General features: G+C 42.5%; 1 protein-coding gene across 1 annotated transcript in view; it reads right to left on the bottom strand.

Annotated features, from left to right (window-relative positions):
* Nucleotides 1-21,953, bottom strand: part of pard3ba (par-3 family cell polarity regulator beta a) — a 136,407-nt gene that overhangs the window by 78,133 nt on the left and 36,321 nt on the right. Inside the window, 6 exon segments of the mRNA XM_077512352.1 lie at nt 907-972; nt 4,284-4,448; nt 8,759-8,944; nt 14,882-15,010; nt 15,939-16,078; nt 20,507-20,988. Of these exon segments, the coding sequence (XP_077368478.1) occupies nt 907-972; nt 4,284-4,448; nt 8,759-8,944; nt 14,882-15,010; nt 15,939-16,078; nt 20,507-20,988 (1,168 nt within the window).

The following is a 21,953-nucleotide window of genomic DNA, read 5'->3' on the forward strand; positions in this document are numbered from 1 at the left end:
AACATAAACCAGCATGCAGGAGGCTTTGGATTACCTTTATTAAAAAAAAAAAAAAAAAAAAAAAGAGGAATGTCAGGCAGGTGAAATAGAAAGCAGAGAACATTGTGCTGTAGCAATAAAGGAATAAACAGAAGGTTTGATTTCACAAGACAAGAGAAAGAAAAAGAAAAGCCAACAGTGATGTGAGAGGTGATGAGACAATCGGTGCCACAAATCATTTCCATGCATTAAATCAAGTGGACAGGCGAGGAGATGCATACAAAAGCAGAGAGGTGCATGTTGTCTATGCGAGCTTGTTTACGGGCAATGCCTTGTCGACACGCACACACAAAGAAATCAGAGTCCGCCAGAGAGCCACAGGTGATGTTGTCGAGTGAGAGCGTGGTTGTATGCGTAGAAATCCGAGTGCGTGTCTCTGTGTCTGCGCGCGCTCGCTTCGCTGCCGTGGGTATGCGGGTCGGCGTACATCTGCCCCGCCATTGCCCTGATGTCTTCCGCGTACGCGCTCCTCTTCAAACTGCCGTGAGGGTAGGCCAGAGCGTGACCACGTGTGTAATCGAGTAAGATTTCTGGTTGTGCGTGTGTGCCGCGCTCAAAGTCCCTCGTTACTTCCGCAGTTCCCGTTAAGCTGCTCGGCGTGAGGTCATGAGACGCAAACCCGTGGGCGGGCCTGTATCCGCTGGCCTCGTCGCCGTACTGAACATTCGCACGCGCGAGACCAAACGTGTAGCAACTGCGTCTCTCCCTATGATTCCAGCCGTGGGTGGCGTGCGCCTCCCCTGGCCTCTGTGTGCAAAACTGCCGCTGGCCGTGAGGTAGCGGCTCGGACGCTCGCCTCCACGGGGTCGGTAGGAGGGAGGAGGAGCACTGAGGCAGAGGCGGCCGGCTGATGCTGCCCGCTTGTACCTGATTGTCGGAAGACTGATGAGGAGTGGCTTGACTGTTGCCGGTATTGTTGGAGTTGGACTGCCCCTACAGGAAAACGAACAAAAGAAGCAGAAATGTGCACTCTTTCAGAACTTATGTGTAAGTGTTGGGTTAAGAGAAATATAAATTCACGCTATTAGAAGCAATTACTACCTAGCAAAAAGTATGGAATCACCAGTCTTGGACGACCACTCACACAGACGTTTTATTGTGTAGATCAAACTCAGATAAAAAGCATGAAACGGTCGTAAGGTCATTCCAAAGTGCAACATCTTGGCTTTCAGAAACACTCAAAGAAATGAAGAAAAAAAACATTGTGCTGGTCAGTAAATGTTACTTTCATAGAGCAAGTGCAGGGAAATAAATATGGAAACACTCCATTCTGAGGAAAAAAAAAAATGGAATCACTCCATTTTGAGCAGAAAATTACGGAGCCCCTATGGTGACATGGTGGGAAAAAAAATAAATAAATTGCGTTCCCTCGCAAAACATTTTGCATTCCCTCGTTGTTTTGCGAGGGAACGCAAAGTTGTTTTTTTCGCCTACCATGTCACCTTCGCTGCGCCGTAAACACTTCCGGGTCATCTTCCATGTGAACAAAAGCGACGAGGATGGAACGTTTGTAAACATGAAACAAAACAGTGGGAAAGCTTTCCCAAAGCGACTAGGATGGAGCATGTATTTTTCCACTGCTTTGTTTACACGTCGCTTTTGTTCACATGGAAGATGACCCCGAAGTGTTTACGGCGCAGCGAAGGTGACATGGTAGGCGAAAAAAACTTTGCGTTCCCTCGCAAAACAACTTTGCGTTTGAGCGAAAAGATTGCGAGGGAACGCAAAATGTTTTGCGAGGGAACGCAAAGTTTTTTGTTTTTTTTTCTACCATGTCACCTTAGGGGCTCCGTAGAAAATAAAGACACACCCAGTCAATTTCCTTTCCTTAATTCGGCACCTGCCTCAAATGACATCTGCTCGTTAGTCAGCAGTTAAAATCGGTGCAGTAATCACAGCTTGGATGGCTTCTGGACCAAGTGGATTGGCAAGAATCATGGCTCCAACAAGGGAGATGTTTCTTGAGACCAAAGACAGGATTATCAAACTTCTTGAAGAAGATAACTCGACACGTATGGTTGCCAAAGATGCGGGCTGTCCGCAGTCAGCTGTATCGAAGATCTGGACCAAGTACAAACAGCATGGGAAGGTTGTTCAAGTCAAGCGTAGACCAGGGAAGACATCGAAGCGTCAAGACAAACAAAAGACCATATGTCTTGAAAACAGAAAATGCACAGCAAGACAAATGAAGAAGAAACGGGAGGAAGCTGGAGTCAATGTATGTGACAGAACTCTGCAAAATCCCTTCAAGGAAATGGAATTTACATACAGGAAAGCTAAAAGGAAACCATCATTGACGCTTAAACGAAAAAAAGAACAAGACTGCAATGGGCTAAGGAGAGCCAATCGTGGACTGTGGATGATTGGATGAAGGTTATCTTCAGTGATGACTCACGAATCAGCATTGGACAAAGTGATGATGCTGGAACTTTTGTTTGGTGCCGTTCCAGTGAGATGTACAAAAAACATCAAAATCCCCACAGTGCTTGATGATATGGGGCTGCATGTCAGGCAAAGGCACTGGGGTTAAATCTTCAATAAATGCACAAGTTTACATTGACATTTTGGACAGCTTTCGTCTCCCTTCAATTGAAAAAAATGTTTGGGGATGATGAAATCATTTTCCAAGATGACACAGAGCAAAAACTGTGAAAGCATTCCTTGGAGAAAGACGCATCCAGTCAATGTTATGGCCTGCAAATAGCCCAGATCTCAACCTAATTGAGAAGCTGTGGTGGAAATTGAAAAAAAAAAAAAAAAAAAGGTCCACAGATGCAAAGTTGATCTGGCAACTACAATCAAAGAGAGTTGGCACCAGATGGATGAAGAATACTGTTTATCACTCATTAAGTCCATACCTCAGCGACTGCAAGCTGTCATAAAATCCAGAGATGGTGCAACTAAATACTAGTGATGTGTTTTGATTGTTTTTTCTTTGTCTGTTTTTCATGATTCCATATTTTTTTTTCCTCAGAATGGAGTGATTCCATATTTATTTACCGGCACTTGCTCTATAAAAGTAACATTTACTGACCAGCACAATGTTTTTTTCTTCATTTCTTTGAGTGTTTCTGAAAGTCAAGATGTTGCACTCTGGAATGACCTTACGACTGTTTCATGCTTTTTATCGGAGTTTGATCTACAGGATAAAACATCTGAGTGAGTGCTCGTCCAAGACTGGCGATTCCATACTTTTTGCTTGGGGTTGTAAAATGATCTTGCATTAAATGTTTGAGCTGTCAAACGATGAAATGTTTTAATCAGATTAATCACATCTTAGAATTTTGATTAATCGTGATTAATCACGGACTTAAAAAAAGCTTTTTTCCCCCAACATATTATGCCTGCTAAATTTGAAGCGCACCAGTTATGTGTTAATTTTTTCGACATTTAATGTTATGAGGACGTCTTCAAAAATTTCTTTCTACTGCACACGCTCATCCTGCTTTTTCTAATCAATTAATGATTTTCATAATTTAAAATGGGGGAAAAAAATGACCTACGGCATATATAAACATTTATTAAATGCTTTACTTTAATGCATGTAGTTATGTTTATTGCTCAAACTCAAACAGCTACCTTTTAAAGTAAAAGGATCATCTGCGGTCAAAATTAATAGTGTGATTAATCTGTGGTAATACAATGATTAATGCGATAATTTTTTGTGATTAATTAATTAGTTAACGCTTTAACTCATTCACTCCCAACCATTTTCACTTAAGTGTTTTCCTGGATTTTGACTGATTTTTCAAGGCCAGCGAAATATTATGTTCTATTGCTATAAAAATATGGAACATACCAAAAGAGAGATTAGAGTCTCTTCTTTTATCAGGAAAAAAAAAAGTATATTCCTTTCTGTTTCCGCTGTGCAACAATTAGCAATAGAACATAGCTAAGTTTCATCATTTTTCACAATTCTGCTTGGAACTGTGAGGAAATCAGCCGGTTTTAACATGCCGTGGTTGATCTCTTATACTCTGCTGCCACTCAACCATTTTCTGCAGTAGATAGACTGCATCAAAGCCTTCTCTATGCTCTGGCATAAAAAAAACGTATAAGTACGTCTTTGGGACACTTAAAACATTTAAAATATGACGTATTTTTACGTTTTTGGGAGCTAATGAGTTAACTTTGACAGCACTAATTAAATGGTAATCTTTCGTGTTTTTTTTTATTTTTTATTTTTTTTATTTTTTTTAACGCTGACCAATTTGCTGTGCATCATCAAAACAATGGCGCGTTACCTCCACTCTGGACGCTCGCAGTACCACAAGCTGGATGGTGCCCCGGGCGTTGCCCTCCGACGACATGGAGCGCCGCAGGGTCTCCATAGCAGCATGGTTGGACCGTCCAAGCAGCGCTTCGCCATTGACTGCAATCAGCTGGTCATTTACTCTCAGACGGCCGTCCTGCGGAAAGAAGTTGGCGGTGATGTTAAGAGGAAAGCCGCCCAGTTGACGTTAAGAACACATCAAATGAAAAACACACAGGGCGCAGAATAAAAAAAATAAAAGGGAAAGGCTTTCTAAAAGTTGAAGGCGAGATAATTGTGGAGTTAGTAATCTCGGGAGAGCCAGAGCGCCATGATAAATATATAGCACGGCTAATGGAATAGCCTCTGTGGGCACTAGATCATGTTTAAGTGTTTTACAAAGCATCCACTTGTGAAGCGCCAATGCAGAGCGGTGCCTTGGCTGGCGAACGCGAGGAAGAGAAAGTGAGGTATGAGATGACTGAGGCGCTGTAGGAGGGTCTTAAAGGAAGGCAGCGCACAGAGAAAAATGAATAATAGGACAATAAAGATGAGAACATACAATTAAGAGTGCGACGTTATGAATGGTCCATTATGGCCAGTGCTGACCTTTGATCGCGCTTCATTAATCAGGCAACGTCTGATGCCAAAGATGAGACTGCTATGACGCTACACAATCATACAAAGCCACATGAACAATTGTATTTTCAACACACTGTCACTGGATTTACACTGCAAGGTTCAAGGTGGTTAGCACGTCCGCCTCCCAGTTCTGAGGACTCGGGTTCGAGTCGGCCTTCCTGGGTGGCGTTTGCACGTTCTCCGGGTACTCCGGTCTCCTCCCACATTCCAAAGACATGCATGGCAGGTTAATTGGGTGGTCCAAAATTGTACCCAGGTGTGCTTGTGAGTGTGGATGGTTGTTTGTCTCTGTGTGCCCTGCGATTGGTTGGCAACCAGTTCAGGGTGTCCCCCGCCTACTGCCCAGAGCCAGCTGAGATAGGCTCCAGCATCCCCCGCGACCCTTGTGAGGAATAAGCGGTCAAGAAAATGCATGGATGGATGGGTGCAAGAGACTTTTTTTTTTTTTTTTGTTGCTCTGTAGTAGCACAGTTGGGATACGCTTCATTTCAGCGTAAAGACAAAAACATGCAGGAATTGTGTATCGTTAGATTGGTATATAAGGCCTCTTTGAAACGTAGATAAAAAGATTGGTGACTGGTGTGTACATAGCCACATCTGCTCAAATAATACAAACACACACACACACACACAAAAACACACCCATACCTGAGTATAATTACACTTTTGTGGGAACATCTATTTTACAAAGACTGAGACCAAGAACAGTTTTTTTTGTTTTTTGTTTTTCTCTCTCCCCGTCCCCTGCCCAGAAAGCTTCCGTGAAGGCAACCGTGTTTGGCGGCGCAAATCCACTTCCTGCCCGGAGATCATGGCTGTACATGTGGATATGTGCGTGGGATGAGAGGCGGGGGGGGGGGATGCACTGTGTTTGCTAAGCACGTGGCTGTTGTGTTTTGGCGCGTTTACGGCTGACACGGTGCAAATTCACAGTGCAAATTGGCATTAAATAATTGCCACTGTGATGAGCCCACTCTTCCCCCCGGCTTTGTTTCGTGTTCCTGAATGGAATTGGACTTCCTGAATTCGTCATAAAATGAGCGGAATCTCCCGTCTGAGGCGTAGCGACAGCCTGACTTGGAGTGAAACTAGTGCAGACACCGATGTGTATTGTGATGTGTATTGCGCACAAGTTTGAAGGCAAACGCACGAGCGGAACTCGGCCGTTGACGTCTCCGCGTGAGCCTGAAGCAGAAGTATAAGGAAGCCTTTAGCAAGAATACAAGCATCCTTCGGTCCCTTTGAAAGACGCTATATAAATCTAAGCTACTATTGATGTCATTGAATAATTAAAATAATTGAAGGTGGTGGCAAGTAGAGTAATGTGGAGGTTACGCCCACTTAAATCAAAGAGTCAACCCAGGCTAACTAAAGTCTGTGTAATGATTAATATATGTATTATTTATGTATTTATGTTTACTTCTTAACGTTGATGCTTGTGGAGTAAATTTTTATTTTTTATTTTATTTTTATTAGTAGTAGTAGCATTAATTCAATCTCTGGTGTAATAACCTTATTTATTGATTGATATAATTTTTATTTTTTATTTTATTATTATTATTATTATTATTATTATTATTATTATTAATTCAATCTCTGGTGTAATAACCTTATTTATTGATTGATATAATTTTTTATTTTATTTTATTATTATTATTATTATTATTTCAATCTCTGGTGTAATAATCTTATTTATTGATTGATTGAATTTTTATTTTTTATTTTATTTTTATTAGTAGTAGTAGTAGTAGTATTAATTCAATCTCTGGTGTACCTTATTTCTTTAAACCTTATTTATTGATTGATTGAATTATTTTTTATTTTATTATCTGTTCTCATTGCTGCTGGACATGTAAATTTCCCAGAGGGAGCATCCCAAAGGGATCAATAAAGTCAAGTCTAAGTCTAAGTCTATTGGATATTTGTCACTTGAATTGTACATCGACATATACAAAAAGTCTCAGTCAGAGGCAGGGTAACTAAATTGAGCCTAAATTTTCTTGAGTTCTCTCTAAAGTAGTCTTTAAAAAGATGTGGATCAAAAATTAAGTGACAAACTACTTTCAAATGTGTTTCTGGGAAATAGGTTAGTCCTCACCATGAGTCTTTTTTTTTTTTTTTTTTTTTCCCATCTCCTCCCCTCTCTGCCTGCTGCTGAATGACGGTTTGCATGACATTTCTCGGCGGAACCTGACGTCCCCTCCTCCGCCCCAGCCCGCCGCCGTAAAGTCTAATCAGGAGCCTGTGCTGCTTTTCATTAGCATGCGTCAATACTGAGGAAGAGGCGCGCTCAGACACGCAAGCCCTCGTGTATTGTGACCCCAATGAGTGTTTCCACATTTCATTATTTTCTCCCTCTTTGCTAGTCTTCAGTCTTTTCAGTCTTCTCTATGTGACACCGCTTAGTTCACTTCTCCCCAACTGTCTTCCCTTCTCCCGAGCAGTTCTTCCTTCTTGTGTGGTATCTCGTCCCAGAAACCTGCTTTGCATGTATCTCATTGGCCCATTCCGTGCGAGTGCAATCTGTACAGGCAGCTGTCAGAAAAACGACTTCTGAAGCTGCTTTAGGGACCTCGAGTCTAGGATCCCTGATCCCAGACCAGCCATTTATCTTCAAGGCCACACTCCTCTCTGTGTGTTTCCTCATTGAGTGCTACAGATCTGAGAGCAGCAAAGAGGGGCACTAGGGGCTGACATGTAAAACGAGGGGGGGAAAAAAAAAAAAAAGAGAAATTGAGGCCAAATGGAGGAATCTCCAAAGTGCTGAAATGGATGTTTTTTGTTTTTTTTTTAACCCTCACGATAGACTCACAGCTACAAGTGAGTGTTCAGTGATCAAGATAAGATGGCTGCAGAGTTGATGAGATGAGGTCAATGGGGGTCAAGGGTCTGCACAAGAGATGCCCTGCTTAGGGAGGAGCTGTGGCGTCAGTGAAAGACAGGAAGAAAGACAAAGAGCCGACAGAGGAGTGAAAGGAGCAGATAACAGAAGACACAAAAATACATGAGCACACAAAAATATGGCAAAAGGCAGACAAATGAAAAATGGCAAGAAAAGTGAACAGTCCATCGCAACATATTATTTGGAATCCTTGCATTTTAATTCAAAGCTATTTAAAACTCATTCACTGCCAGTCATTTTAGAAAATTTTAAAACTGTCAATACTCACGTGATATTACATTCAATAATTATATATAAACCGAATCTACCAAATGACAGAATAGAATAGAATACTTTTTGCCCCGTCCCATTCTTTTATAATTGACAGTAGAAAAATGTAGGTTTGCCAAAATACAGCCATTTCTCCCATGGACTCTGAAACTGTGTTTATTTCGTATAAAATGGGGCAATGATGTCATCTACCGGTGGTTGGGCATCAGTAAAGTTGTTTCCAAGTTTGACATTTACAGTGGTGCATCATCATAATCAGATTCTCCCCCATCTATCCCCACTCTGAAAAATTATAATTGGCAAGTATACTTGTCACTGGGAGTGAATGAGTTAATTGGAATTGTGGTTTGTAATTATGCTGTGATTTGTTTTGTTTTTTTGTTTTACATCAAATTGAGCTGTACGTGGCCCCTGAACCACCAGTTATGACACTGCTGACTTAGATCTTGTTAACTCATTCACTCGCCGCCATTTTCACAGAAGCAGTCCCGTTCGGCTGCTTTACTGGATTTGGACTGATTTTGCAAGGCCCACAGAATATTGTGTTCAATTGCTATAAAAGCATGGAACCTATCAAAAGAAAGATTAAAGTCTCTTCTTTCATCAGGAAAAAAAATGTAATTTTAGCAAGTCCGTACAAACAGATGCTGTACCTTGTAGGCAGCGCCTCCATGGATGATGGACTTGATGAAAATGCCCAAGTCCTCGCCAGTCTCTCTCGACTTGTTGCCCTTCAAGCTGACTCCAAGGCCGGCAGAACCCGTTTCGTTCAGCGGGATTTCGTACATGAGCTGCTCCCTGCCGTCTTCCAACACCAGACTTCCAGCATCTTCACCTTTCTGAAAAGGGAGAGGAAAAGATGGCACGGCGGAAGCCCCAGTGTATGAATGACATTTAGAAAGATGAAAGCCCACTTTTAATAACTACAGCCGTGTATTGCGTGCTGAAGCTTGAGCTCCAAATCAAGTGCACAAACTGATCTTATATGCCTTGACACTTCACTGGTTCTATTTAAAACTAAAATATTGGGATTGAAAGCAAGTACGGGCTTAAGGTGAGTCGGTTTATAAAAAAAAAAAATAAAAAAAAAGGTTGGGAGAAGCAGGTGTTTTGTACTGGAAAGAGAGATGAAGGCACAGAGTGAAAAATAATACAGTAGTGTAGAGAGGTTATTCCGTTTTGAAATGAAAGGCGGCAGATGGAAAGCGAGCCATCTTTAAAGGAAACATAATAACCTTTTCTTACTTCCTCCTAGAGCACAGTGGAGGAGGAAAGGGTGGGGGGAGGCATAGAGGGGCATTTTAAAGTGATAAGCCATCCCTGAGGTATACACGCTTCTGTCGCTCAATGCTGATTCTTTACATTTAATCTCTCAATCCTTCCCTTCTCTCACCCTCTTTGTCCCCAGGCTCTACTTTCTCTTCCAACCACTCACTCGCTCGCTTCTATACAATGTTAAGAAAATGACCGTGGAGACAAGCAACGGCAGCCAACGGTGAGATGAGGTTAAGAATTATCAAGAGCAGAGGGGAAGGAAACTGTCTGTCATGACAGCGTGGCAAAATGGAGTGCAAGCGAAAAGCAATGGGTTGCATCACTCAAGGGGCAAGAAGCAACACAACGCCCACAAGCCTGACGTGTGTGTATATACATATTTATATATAGTATATGTAGTATGTACAGTGTAGAGCAGTGGTGTCCAACCTACGGCCCGGGGGCCATTTGCGGCCCGCCGAACATCTTTCAGTGGCCCGTGACATGTGCTAAAAATGACATTGGACTCAGATCAAATAAAATAAACAAAAGAAAAATGTTTGGAGATGGTCAAAGTAAGAAGGGAGTGTATCGAAAAACAGGTGCCATTAAAAGGTTATTTTAGTTAACTAAAACTAATGAAAAAAACTAAAATTCAAAGAACAATATTGTTACTGAAATAAAATAAAAATGAAAATGCTTTTTAACTCATTTGCTCCCAATAACGTAAAAATATGTTTTTTTTTATGTTTTAAGTGTCCCAAAGACGTACTTATACGTTTTTTTTTGTTTTTTTTTATGCTAAAGCATACAGAAGGCTTTGATGCAGCCTTTCAACTGCAAAGAACGGTTGCAGAAATGGTAGTTAATACACAAATGGCCAGCAGGTGGCAGCAGAGCAGGAGATCAACCAGGGCCATCTAGAAAAAAAGCTCAATTACTTAGAATTTTAAATAGATTTGTGAAAACTGATGAAACTTAGCTCTCTTCTAATGCTAATTGCTGCATAACGGAAACAGATAGAAACATACTTTTTTTTTCCTGATGAAAGAAGAGACTTTAATCTTTCTTTTGATAGGTTCCATGCTTTTATAGCAATAGAACACAATATTCTGTGGGCCTTGCAAAATCAGTCAAAAGCCAGTAAAACAGCCGGGAGCGAACGGGATTGATTCTGTGAAAATGGATGGGAGTGAATGAGTTAATATGTAAAGGCTACATATGTGCTGCCATGACATAATGCATACCCCATTAAATATGGGAGCAGAAATATTGGAGCAGATTCCAATTCTGGAATAAAACTAATAATGGCAAGTAATTACTTCTACCATGATTTTTTTGTGGCATAATTTTCACCATGATATGTAAAATCAGCCTTTAAAAAAAAGTCACTGATCTATTTCTACTCTAACTTAATGCCGGAATTTCAGCGCAGGCTTATTTTTATCAACAAAGCATGTAAGCCTCCGTCAAAAAACAGCTGAACTACAAAGCCGACTCACAACTTCCTGCGTGAAATGTGAGAGACGACTCAGGTGGCAACTTGCGAGGTTTTTAATATTTTTTTGTAATCTAGCAGCGGGTGAGCTAAAGATGGCCCAATCAGAGAAAGAAGGTTTGCGAGGGGGGGGGGCAATAAAAACAAAACCACACAAACTGTTTATTTGTCGAAGCGTACTGCTGATGTGGCGGTACATTCGATGCGATCTCCCCTAATGCCCTTTGCTTGAGGGCACCTGGGGGTGTCTGAGACCCCGTGGCTCCGTTGCGCGACCCCTGCTCCCTCCGCTAATGGCCCTCAGCAATGGCTTTTTAACAAGTTTGCAGCCAGGAGACAGACCACCCTCCTTCAACACCCAAATGACAGACAAAAAGGAGCTTTTCCTCTCCTCTGGGTGGGTGGTGTGGAGTGAGTGATACACAGCGTTTACACACAGAGGCTTTTTGTCATGGAGGATTTCTGGACGGGGGTGGTGGTGGTGGTGGGGGTGGAGGTTGGGGGAAGCTTCAAAGCTGCGGGATTAGTGATGAGAGCGACATTCAATTAAGATGAGATCTCGCCGTGTGCCACAGTAGCGCCGGAGCTCCCAATTAATCGCCTTAATGTCTGCTTGGATGGCGCTTTACACCTTTGCCACACAATGAGAAGCGGGGAAAGCAAAATGTGTGATTCGAAAAGAATAATGTCATATTCGCGGTGGGCGGCGGCGGAGGAGTGGTGGTCTTGAGTGAGGCTGACGTGAAATGGAAAAGCACCGGCAAAGTCACTTTCTGCCTAGCGAACTCCTTTTCCTGCAGACTGAGCTGGGCTCGCAGGTTTAGGTTCAACCATGTGCAGTGTGACCTCTCCATCCTGTCCTTTGTGGGGAAAAAAAAATCTTTAAAAATTAACAACTCACCGCACTACAAAACATCCATCTTATCTCTAGCAGAAACGCGGGCAGGAATTAAGGTGCAATTAGAGTTTAACTTTTTTCTTTTACTGTGTGGACAGTGCTCACAAATACAGGAGAAGAACCAACAAAGTATTAATACAAATTCAAATGCTTTAATTGTTGCTCCTCTGACTGAAAGGGACCGAGGGTGTTTCGCCGTGCCGCATGCTACTCAGGAAACATCAATAGTCACTATTAAAACGAATCAATCAGCAGCTCAGCTCAGCTCACTCTCTGCGACAAGCCTACTTGTACACAGGAGATAAACGCGACTGTATGAAAGCCGGAGCGAAGAATATAAATCACAAGGTGGTTTGGCATCGGTGTGATGAACTGAGCAATGGAACCCTTTTAGCCAGATGACCTGATCCTCAACTGCTGAATCAGCAAGTGTCTTTTTTTTTTTTTTTTTTTTTTTTTTTTGCAGTGACAGATTTCAAGCCTGCTGTTACTTAAACGAGCGGGAAACAGTCCGTGAAAGTGTGTGCGCGCGCGCGCGCACAATCTGAGGAGATACGAAAACATCTGAGATAGAGGACCATGTTGCAGATAAGGGCGAGCTCTGCTCTCTCAAGACCCCATTGAATTTTACAGCATCGATAGAGGCAAGAGTGAAGGCACGCTCTCGCATGGCTCTCCCATCCTTTAAGTCTCTCCCTCTAATGAACAAAAACAAGCAACTGTTAGATAAAGACTATAGAGGCTCTTCAAAGTGCACTTGTTATACCATAAGAGTGCCGGACCATTAATGACTGGGCTTTTTAAATATTGTGATACGTGGTCCGCTGTGGTTGCATTATATTGACTACGTTAAAGTACTTGATGGTAGCAGGTGTTTAAAAAAGCGTGTGGACCACAGTGGACAGAGAACAATTAGATGGAGAAACAGTATTTTAGTGTTCTTAGGATTGTCGTCCGAAACGCGGCCTAAGGGGCTCGACACACGATAGGCGAAAAGCGACAGCGAATTACGTATGGCGTCGCTCCCGTGTGTGCAGTTTGACATGGGAGGTACTTGTCGCCGCACACGGAAAGCGACAAGCAGTTGCTACGGCGGCAGCGACTGACGTCACCCTCGAGCGCGGCTTGTTGACAACAGATTTGATTGGCTATTAAAGTGGAGGGAATCATTGTAAACGGACGTCCCACTGCATAGTTCGAGGATGAAGATTCACAATATTACTGGAATTGCATTGTTGTTGTATTGTTGCTAAGTGTCCTGTCCACGTCACGGAAATCATTGCGTGAAGTGTCATATAAAACTGGATGGTCGGACACTGCTAAAATTAGATCCTCCCATTTTGCCGTGTATCGCACTGTCTAGCATGCCCTGCGTTCATTGGCTCATCAATGAAATCTCCGCTGATTGGTTGAAGCTTCACCCGGGATTTACACCGGATGCGGCTGTGGTACGTTCCGGCGACGCAAGCAATTAGATTCCATTCATTCGAATGGTGCAGTTTACACCGCTTGCGTGTGCGTTGCGTGTCGACTGCGTCTCAGCTGGGCCGTGCCGCAGCCCTTCCGCAAGGATAGATCTATTTTTTATTTTTGCCCGACGCCGCATCCGTCTGCCTCCGGCAAATGGCAAGCTAGCACGAAACACATCGAGCGGGACAGGAAGACCGACGCAGTTTCAAAATAAATTTCCGGTTACACTCGCCAGCTCCTATTTCGCAAACTTCTCAGCAAAACGTGATGTGGGCGTAGACGGGCCTGGAGTTAACGTGCGAGGTGCTCATTCACAGTTTAGACACCAGCGAAAATGGACGAGGAGAGGTTTATATTGGAGGTGGAAAGCCACAAAATAATAAAAGTCCACCTTTCTTTCTGCTTCTCTGTTGAGCACAGACTTTCTGTGTGTTTGTCGTTGTTTTGAATGTCACATGATCGCGCGCGGTCACGCGAGACACGGCGGGAAGTGGTCGGCGACGGAGCTGCCGGACAAAAAATTTACGCGTCCGGAGCACGCAGTCAAGAAGCACCGCACCGCACAAGCAACCAGTGTAAATCAGCGATAGCCTCGGCGACGCGGCAAAAGTTGAACATGTTTCAACTTTTTTTTTTTGTGTATTTGTGCGTGCGTTTGTGTGCGTGCGTTTGCGTGCATGTGCCTTATAACCTTATAAAAAATCCCATTACCCTTCACCTTAACCAGGTACTTCAGAGTCTCGCCAGAGTCGTGAGGTTCAAATGGTCAGGAGACCAGAGAAAAGGTCAGAAAAGAAAAAGAGAAAAGAAAGATAAATCAAAGTGAAATCCAGCACCGACCAAACACTTCCTGCCTTCCCCATGGTTACAAAATCAAAGTCTTACGCCAACCCCAGAAGCCTCTAAATTCCAACAAATTAAAGAGATCTCAAGAGACCAGAGGAAAAACTAAAGAGGGGAAGGAGGGAAGGATCGAAGAGGCAGAGTGACATCCATAGAAACCAGTACATCCAATCATCCATCATCCATGTTTCAACTTTCTAGCATCGCGTCACGGACCTACGTACACGTGCACGCGTGCGATTTTTCACATGCACGAATGTCGCGTGTCGCCCGGGGGGAGGGAGGAAGGCGATTTTCGCCTTGTCGCCTTGCTTCCATAGGAAACGAATGGAGAGCGAGCGACGTCGCTTCCCGTGTGTCGAGCCCCGAATTCAAAATGGCGACCTCTGAACCCTTTAGCCTAAACAGGTAAAGGGTCAGTCATCACCCGTCGTGTGCCAACATGCGTGTCTGTGCTCACACTCTTCCTGTGGGGCCGCTGCGGCTTGCGTGTGACTTCCTCTGGCAAGGCTGAGTCAACAAACCGTAGTGGGACAGGAAAGCCGAGCGTGTCATGCGTGTGTTTGCATGTCAATCCATGTGCGATGTTTATAGGCAAAGGGGCATCAACATGAAGGTGTTTGATCCTTTGAGAGGGGAAAGGGGAAAAGTGACTCAATGTGCAGGAAATGGTTAAAAAAAAACAGACTACAAAGGAGAACGTGGGATGAGAGGAGACAGCAAAAAAAAAAAGAGGGAGCATCAGGGGAGCGATGCAGATGAAAAGAGCACTTAAGGGATGCTGCATTATCATGAAGTTGAGCACTTCCTTACCAGTTCCCGTGGCAGGAAGATGTCCTCCTGTCGGGCAACTACCACACAAACACTTTCTCCCTGTTTGGTACTGCGCAACATGGCCACAAGTTCCTCTTGGCTCCGGCCTGTCATGTCCATTCCGTTCACCTACGCACATCAGCAACACAGCTTAGAAAAGCCTCCCGAGTATAAAATTTGCCACATTAAGAGAAGCATTCTCATATTTACATTTGCAGCATCTAACTGCAGTTAGGGCTGGGTATGCCGCCAACCTCACAATACGATACGTATCACGATACAGTGGTCATGTTACGATACGTATCGCGATACATATGTAACCCAATACTTGATCTTCAAGGCGATACGTATCCCGATATTTCACATTCATTTACTTGCATTTTATAATAACAGTCATATTATACCTAAAGGATATGTTTATTATGCTGGATGACAAAAACGTTTTTGTTAGTAATTTTTCTGGTTTACCAAAAAGCGGCATGCCTGGTGTAAATGTGTACGCACTGCAGAGCAAGGAGCAGTTTTCACAGACACACCGGGAACATTTATTGATAGGCATGAGCCGATATGAGTAAAAATATCAAAGTATTAAAATTACAGCTCTAAAATGTTCTTATTTGAAATATTTGGGAAATAAAAACAACATGTAACACATTCTATTTCGTTTTTTTAAACAAAATATAGGAAAATTGGTACATTAAGACACAAGTTTATAAGTAAATAAATGTTGATATTCTTTCTCTGCTTTCATTTTTCTTCGCAAGACACAGTGTCCAATCACTGGTGAGCTATTTTTGCATTAATTGAAGGCAATTAACTTCAAAGACGCTGCTGGTTTTTATTTTTTTAGGTACAGTGCAAGCTGCAAAGGCAAACGTAAACTACCTATTTAAAGTTAATGAGCAATATCGATTCTGACGCCTGCGTATCGATACGTGTATTGTAATGAGGCCCGCAACGATATATTGCCGTATCGATTTTTTGAGCACACCCCTAGTCAGAGAGTGCTGCTGATGACGTACAGCCTTCGTATTTCTGTCTACAGCCGCCGTCTTACCTCGAGGATGCGGTCACCAGGCTGCAGGCGGCCATCTTTGATTGCTGCACCGCGTTGCAGTATATTCTTCACCAGAATTGGTCCAGGCCCACTAGAAGACGAGTCCCGAGTCACCACTGTGAAGCCTAGACCCTCTGCACCTGCAAGAGGACATGATCAAAATGTACTTTTGCGTATGTATAATCATCTTATTGAAAAAAAACAAAAAAAAAAGTGTTTGTAGCAAAGCATATTGTAAAACAATCCTCATCTTATTTTGCTCTGCTCAGTTGTGGTGGGCATCGTGTGCCAAACATAAATCCATTACCCAAATATTTGTGCACAAATAACCAATGTTTTGCCAGTGTTGAAATTCAAGCTAACACACTGGATGTATTTTTTGATATCAGTCTTTTGTTTACATTTTTCTCAGGCTGTATGGGGACCCAACATGTCCTCAAAACTATTCTACACAGCCTGATCCAAGTCTGACAAGACTCAGTTTATTTTAAAAAGTGCTCATACAAGTGACTCTTGTCTCTGCAGTGACTCCATTCATCCTAATAACAAAATAAAGTGGGTGAATATATTTACGAGCTTTTTCTGGCAACTCATTGAGAAAAACGTTACAAGAAAATAAGGACGACATATTTTGAAAAGTGAAAGTCAAGAACAGAACATTCATCAATCCAAGTTTTATATCGACATCTTAAAATAATCGCCTGTTTTTTGTTTTGTTGTTTTCAGATTTTTCAGTAAACACAAAAAAAATTAACCGTTAACATCATGAGGAGATGATTTATGATTTAGGCAAAAAATATACCGGTATATATTTAGGCAATTATTTTAAGAGGCTCACGATATGAAATGTCCTCACTGCAAGTGGATCCGATGCCAGCTAAATTCAGGAGAGAGGCGACCAACCAATCACAGGACACATCAACAAACAAGAATTCACACACACACACACACACGTTTTAAAATCGTCAATTAACCTACAGCACAGGTCAAAAGTTTGGACACACCTGCTCATGCTAATGCTCATTTTCATGACTATTTACATTGTAGATTCTCACTGGAGGCATCAAAACTATGAATGAACATGTGGACGTAAAAAGAAGGTGAAATAATTGAAAACACGTTTTATATTGTAGTTCCTTCAAAATCGTAGCTCTGCTCTGATGATATTTTTTTTTTTGCACACTATTGGCATGACCTCGAAAATGGTTTTCAAACAGTACTGAAGGAGTTCCCAGAGGTGAGAATACCAAGAATGTGCAAAGCAGTAATCAGAGCAAAGGGTGGCCATTTTGAAGAAACAACAATCTAAAACGTGTTTTCACGTATTTTACCTTTTTTGTGGCGTTACGGTACATAACTCCACTGTTTTGATGCCTTCAATGAGCATCTGCAATGTAAATAGTCATAAAAATAAAGCAAACACATTGACTGACGTGTGTGTGGGCCCAAACTTTTTACGTGTACTTTATATGCACGCTTTTGGAATGTGGGAGGAAACTGGAGTACCAGGAAGCATGCAAACCACCACAAATGCCCGACTTAAATACCTGTGCAATGTTTTGACACACATTCTTATTCGACAGCATGACAATGTCCGTCCAAACCTAGATAATATCCGACTTTGGCCACATAAGGGTTTTGTACTAAACAAAGATTCCCAGTTTAGTGTCTTCTGAATCGACCGATTTCAACCTTTGAGTAAGAGAGAGACGGTTCGCTTCTTGCTGGATTAGCCAGAGTCTGCGTTTAATTTCACGTGTGAGCAGGCCTTGCGGTGCCTGATGAAGGGCGGTAACAGAAAAAGATGGGAGGTTCGAGAGCAGAATATGGGCGATATAACGCTGCTCTTCAGCTTCCCTCTCTGGGGATGCAACAGGAAGATTTTCCTCCAGACCAAGAGCCGGGGTCTCACCGTGCATCACGGAGCAAATGAGGAAGTGGTGACCAGTATTCACTGTTTGGAACTTTACAAAGAAAAGTCTGAGCTGTCCAGTGGCATCCTACTACTTGCTATAATGCGGGTTCCACCTTCCGTTCAAATCACCAATCGTTTTACTATTTAAAGACCATATCAATAGAACCCTTCAGAGTTTGTAAACAATGTGACGCAATTTAAAGGGAGAGGCTTAGCTGGAGGCAAAAACACCTCAGTGGCGTGTGATTCTAACACCGGTCAGCATATTTTCACAGAAAGTTCACGCGGGAATGGACGCGGAAAACGGCCATTTGAGTTAATATGCGAGTAAACTGACTCCCCACGACCGTAAATGTTACTTTAAAAAGTTAACTCTGACTGATGGCCCGATATTTACTGACCCGTACGCACTCACGCACTGGATAGATGATTTAACGGGACTACCCACCGTGCAATGGCCGGACATTTAAATCTACCTTATAGAAAAACTGAGCGTTTATACTAAAGATAAACTGAAGGCCTATAATCATTAGACTACGTCTTGAATGGACATGTTCAAAATTTACAATATAACAACTTGAGCGAGGACTTTTGTGTCGTGCGGTCGCAAGTGCTGCCAAGTCAACGACAGGGACAGAAGACGAGGATATACGAGGCATGTACCTCTCCTACAAAAATTAGACAAGTTATCGGAACCATAGTGGGGGGTTTCGCCTCGACAAAACTGAAACATACAGCTAACGTTTGGTTAGCTAGCGGTTAGCATTCGCGCATGTAGCATGTAAACACGGACTTTTTGTAAGTCCGTGCATGGAAAAATAATCCCACAAATAATGACTAATTTAAGTAATTTCAATCACAACTAATTCTAGCCCATATCATTGTCCAGGCTGAATCTTAAATCTTCCCTGATATGAATTGTGCGCTGCAAACACGAGCATTGTTGATGATAGCCTCAGTCCAGTCCTTTCGCCTAATCGCGTTTAACCACAGCCGTCTGCGATTGCTCTGACTGGCAGAGGCTGGGATGCGATATAATTCCAAGTTTTTGTTGGTGCTTTTACGGTTCTGGCAACCAAAAACACAACAAGACGACATTTTCTACAGACAACCAGCGTTGTTTACTTCTAGCTGCACTTCCGTTGCCTGCAGCGGCAAGTTGTTTTTGCCTCCAGTAAACATTGTGACGTCATCGTGACGTCGGCCATGAAAGGGTCTATCAGAAAAAGAGCTAAACTTGTGACTGGGATAACGCAGGTAACGTCATGCATCGTCATTATTATTGTGTGCGTGTGTGTGTGTGTGTGAGTCCTCCCAGTCATGCGCCATTAACCCCAGAGAGCCTATTGCACCTTGCTCATTCTTTCACAGCCCTGCAAACCCAAAGCTATCAGCGATATGTGCCGTGCTTGCTGTCTGTGTTGGGAGAGCAAAGCCCGTGTGGCATACTAAGGCAGCACACGATGCTATCTGGTTTGTGCACTAAGCCTCTGCCTGCCCTACATTAGCGCATCTAAACCCTGCCGCCTGTCAATCACAAAAGGGGGGGGGGGGGGAAGTCTGTAGCCGAGTGAAAAGCATTAGAACCCCGTAATATTCGCTGCTCTGATCAGGTGAAAGACTGGGAAAGTGAAAATCAAAAAAAAGATGGATAAGGGGGGAAAAGTTGCTCTAAAAAAAAACAATAAATAATTAAAAAGCAATGAAAACCCTTCAATGGCAGTGCGCCAATTCTTTCCATTTTTCATTTTGATAACTTCAAGTAATGTATGTCACGGTGGTTAACACCTCTGCTTCACAGTTTTGTGGTTCTATGTTCAAATTTCAACTTCATTTTTCTGTGTGGACTTTGCATGTACTCCACATGCTTGCATGGGTTTTCTCCTGGTACTCTGGCTTCCCTACCCCATTCAAAAAAAAATGCTAGGTTCATTGAAGATGCTAATATATATTTAATAGGCCTGGGAATCTTTGACTGTCACGATTCGATTCAGAATCGATTTTCGATTCTCGATTCAAACGATTTCCGATTCTAAATTATTTGATTGTGAAATGATTTCTGCTTCAATTTACAGATATGCACAACATTGTCATGATCTACTCCAGTCTGCTTTACAAGACAAAATGACAAATAGATTAAAGTGTCTTTTTTTTAAATTTTATTTAAACATTTATTAATTTTGTATTGTTAGTGCCTTTTTCCACAAAAACAGGATGTGGGCTACAACTGCCTTTTCCCCTTCTTCTTCATTTCTAATTTAAATAACATTGATTTTTGGATATTAATATCGATTCTATTCAATTAATAAATGAGAATCTCGATTCTTTTATGAATCGATTTTTTGGCACACCCCTAATATTTAATATATCCATCCATCCATTATCTTAACCGCTTATTCCTCACAAGGGTCATATATATAACTAATATTTGTATTTTATTTTTTCCAACAAATCAATGAAATTATTTAATGGAATAAATGAATAAAAAAAAATTGTATCAAAACATTTAAAAAAGCCAATTTTATAGAAATCAATTCAACAAATATTACAGGACTCCCATGAATGTTACATGGGCTTGAATGGACTGTGGCCTCAGGCTAATTCTGCCCATCTCTGGTTTAAAATCTAATCGCAAAACAAGTGACGAATGTACCTTTCTTCAGGTCGATTTTGATCCTCTTGCCACCTTTCTTGTTTGTAAGGCTGGCTGGGCCAGGCACACCAGAGGTCGTAGTGGCCGGAGGGCTCTGCCTGCGGCTCCCCGCTGGGGAAGAGCTCGCAGTCCGTGCCGGAGGTGTGGGAGAAACCCTTTCCGACTGGGAGTCGCCGTACTGAGAATCTGACGACAGTGGCTTCACGGGGGTCGCCGCTTGGTTTAGCAGAGGTGGCTCTGGGATTTTGGCTTCTGCATTTTGACGCGTCAAACTTTCACTGGGTTTGGAATCTTGTTTGGGCACAGGTTGGAGATCAATTTTGGCACGGGTCACCATTGGACTCTTTGCTTTCAAGTCTTTGCCTTCTCCGCTGAACAGCTGACCAATCAGGCCCTTCTCGTAGCGTGGTTTGTTGGCGACGGGGACAACTTCCAGGTGCATAGAAGGGGCGGACATGGCCTGGCAGAACACTTCCTGTGAACTGCAAGAAGAGAAAAATGGGGTTCAGGAATGTGTTTACCGTATTTTTCGGATTATACGTCGCTCCGGATTATAAATCGCACCAGCCAAAAAATGTGTCATTAAGAAGGAAAAAACATATATAAGTCGCACTGGAGTGTAAGTCGCATTTTTGGGGGAAATTTATTTCATAAAATCCAACACCAAAAACATACATGTCATCTTGAAAGGCAATTTAAAATAAAAATAAAAGAGAGAACAACAGGCTGAATAAGTGTACGGTATACTAACGTTACACGACTGACATGCCTGGTAATGTCAGCAACGACGTAACATATTAAGAGTTTGTAGCGAGCAGTGACGGGAGTCGGAGGCGGAGTGTTGAAGGGCGGAGCCTAAGGCTGGCATTTTATTGACTCAGCTAGAAGCTAACAGGCTAACTCCCCTTTTCCACATAACAAAACCTTCCCACCCGGAACTCTTCCTTCGTCCCAACGTTCCGTGGGTGAATTATGTTCCCATCACAACAAGTTATTCATATAACTCTAGCATAAAGAACATGCTAACAAGTTTACCAAACTATCAGTTTCACTCCAAATCACTAAATCCAATGAAATCTTCATCCTCGGTGTCACTTTTAAACAACTCCCCCAACTCGGGAGGGAGACGATGCGCCGCTTCCTCTTCTACCGGCAATGTTGAATTTATCAACACAGGCCTAGAGCGCCCTCTTGCTGTTTAGTGTGAACATAACATGTGAAATGATATGATAATGTGTTAATAATTTCACACATAAGTCGCACCAGAGTACAAGTCGCACCCCCAGCGAAACTATGGAAGAAACTGCGACTTATAATCCGAAAAATACAGTATTTATTTATTTATTTATTATTATTATTTATTTATACCAAGTGTTGTTCGAAGGAGACATCAAACTGTGAACAAGATGACTCCTATTAACTGGAGAGTCAATGAGTGTTTGTGAAA

This window comes from Festucalex cinctus, chromosome 2, assembly GCF_051991245.1.
Source record: "Festucalex cinctus isolate MCC-2025b chromosome 2, RoL_Fcin_1.0, whole genome shotgun sequence".
Classification (NCBI taxonomy): domain Eukaryota; kingdom Metazoa; phylum Chordata; class Actinopteri; order Syngnathiformes; family Syngnathidae; genus Festucalex; species Festucalex cinctus.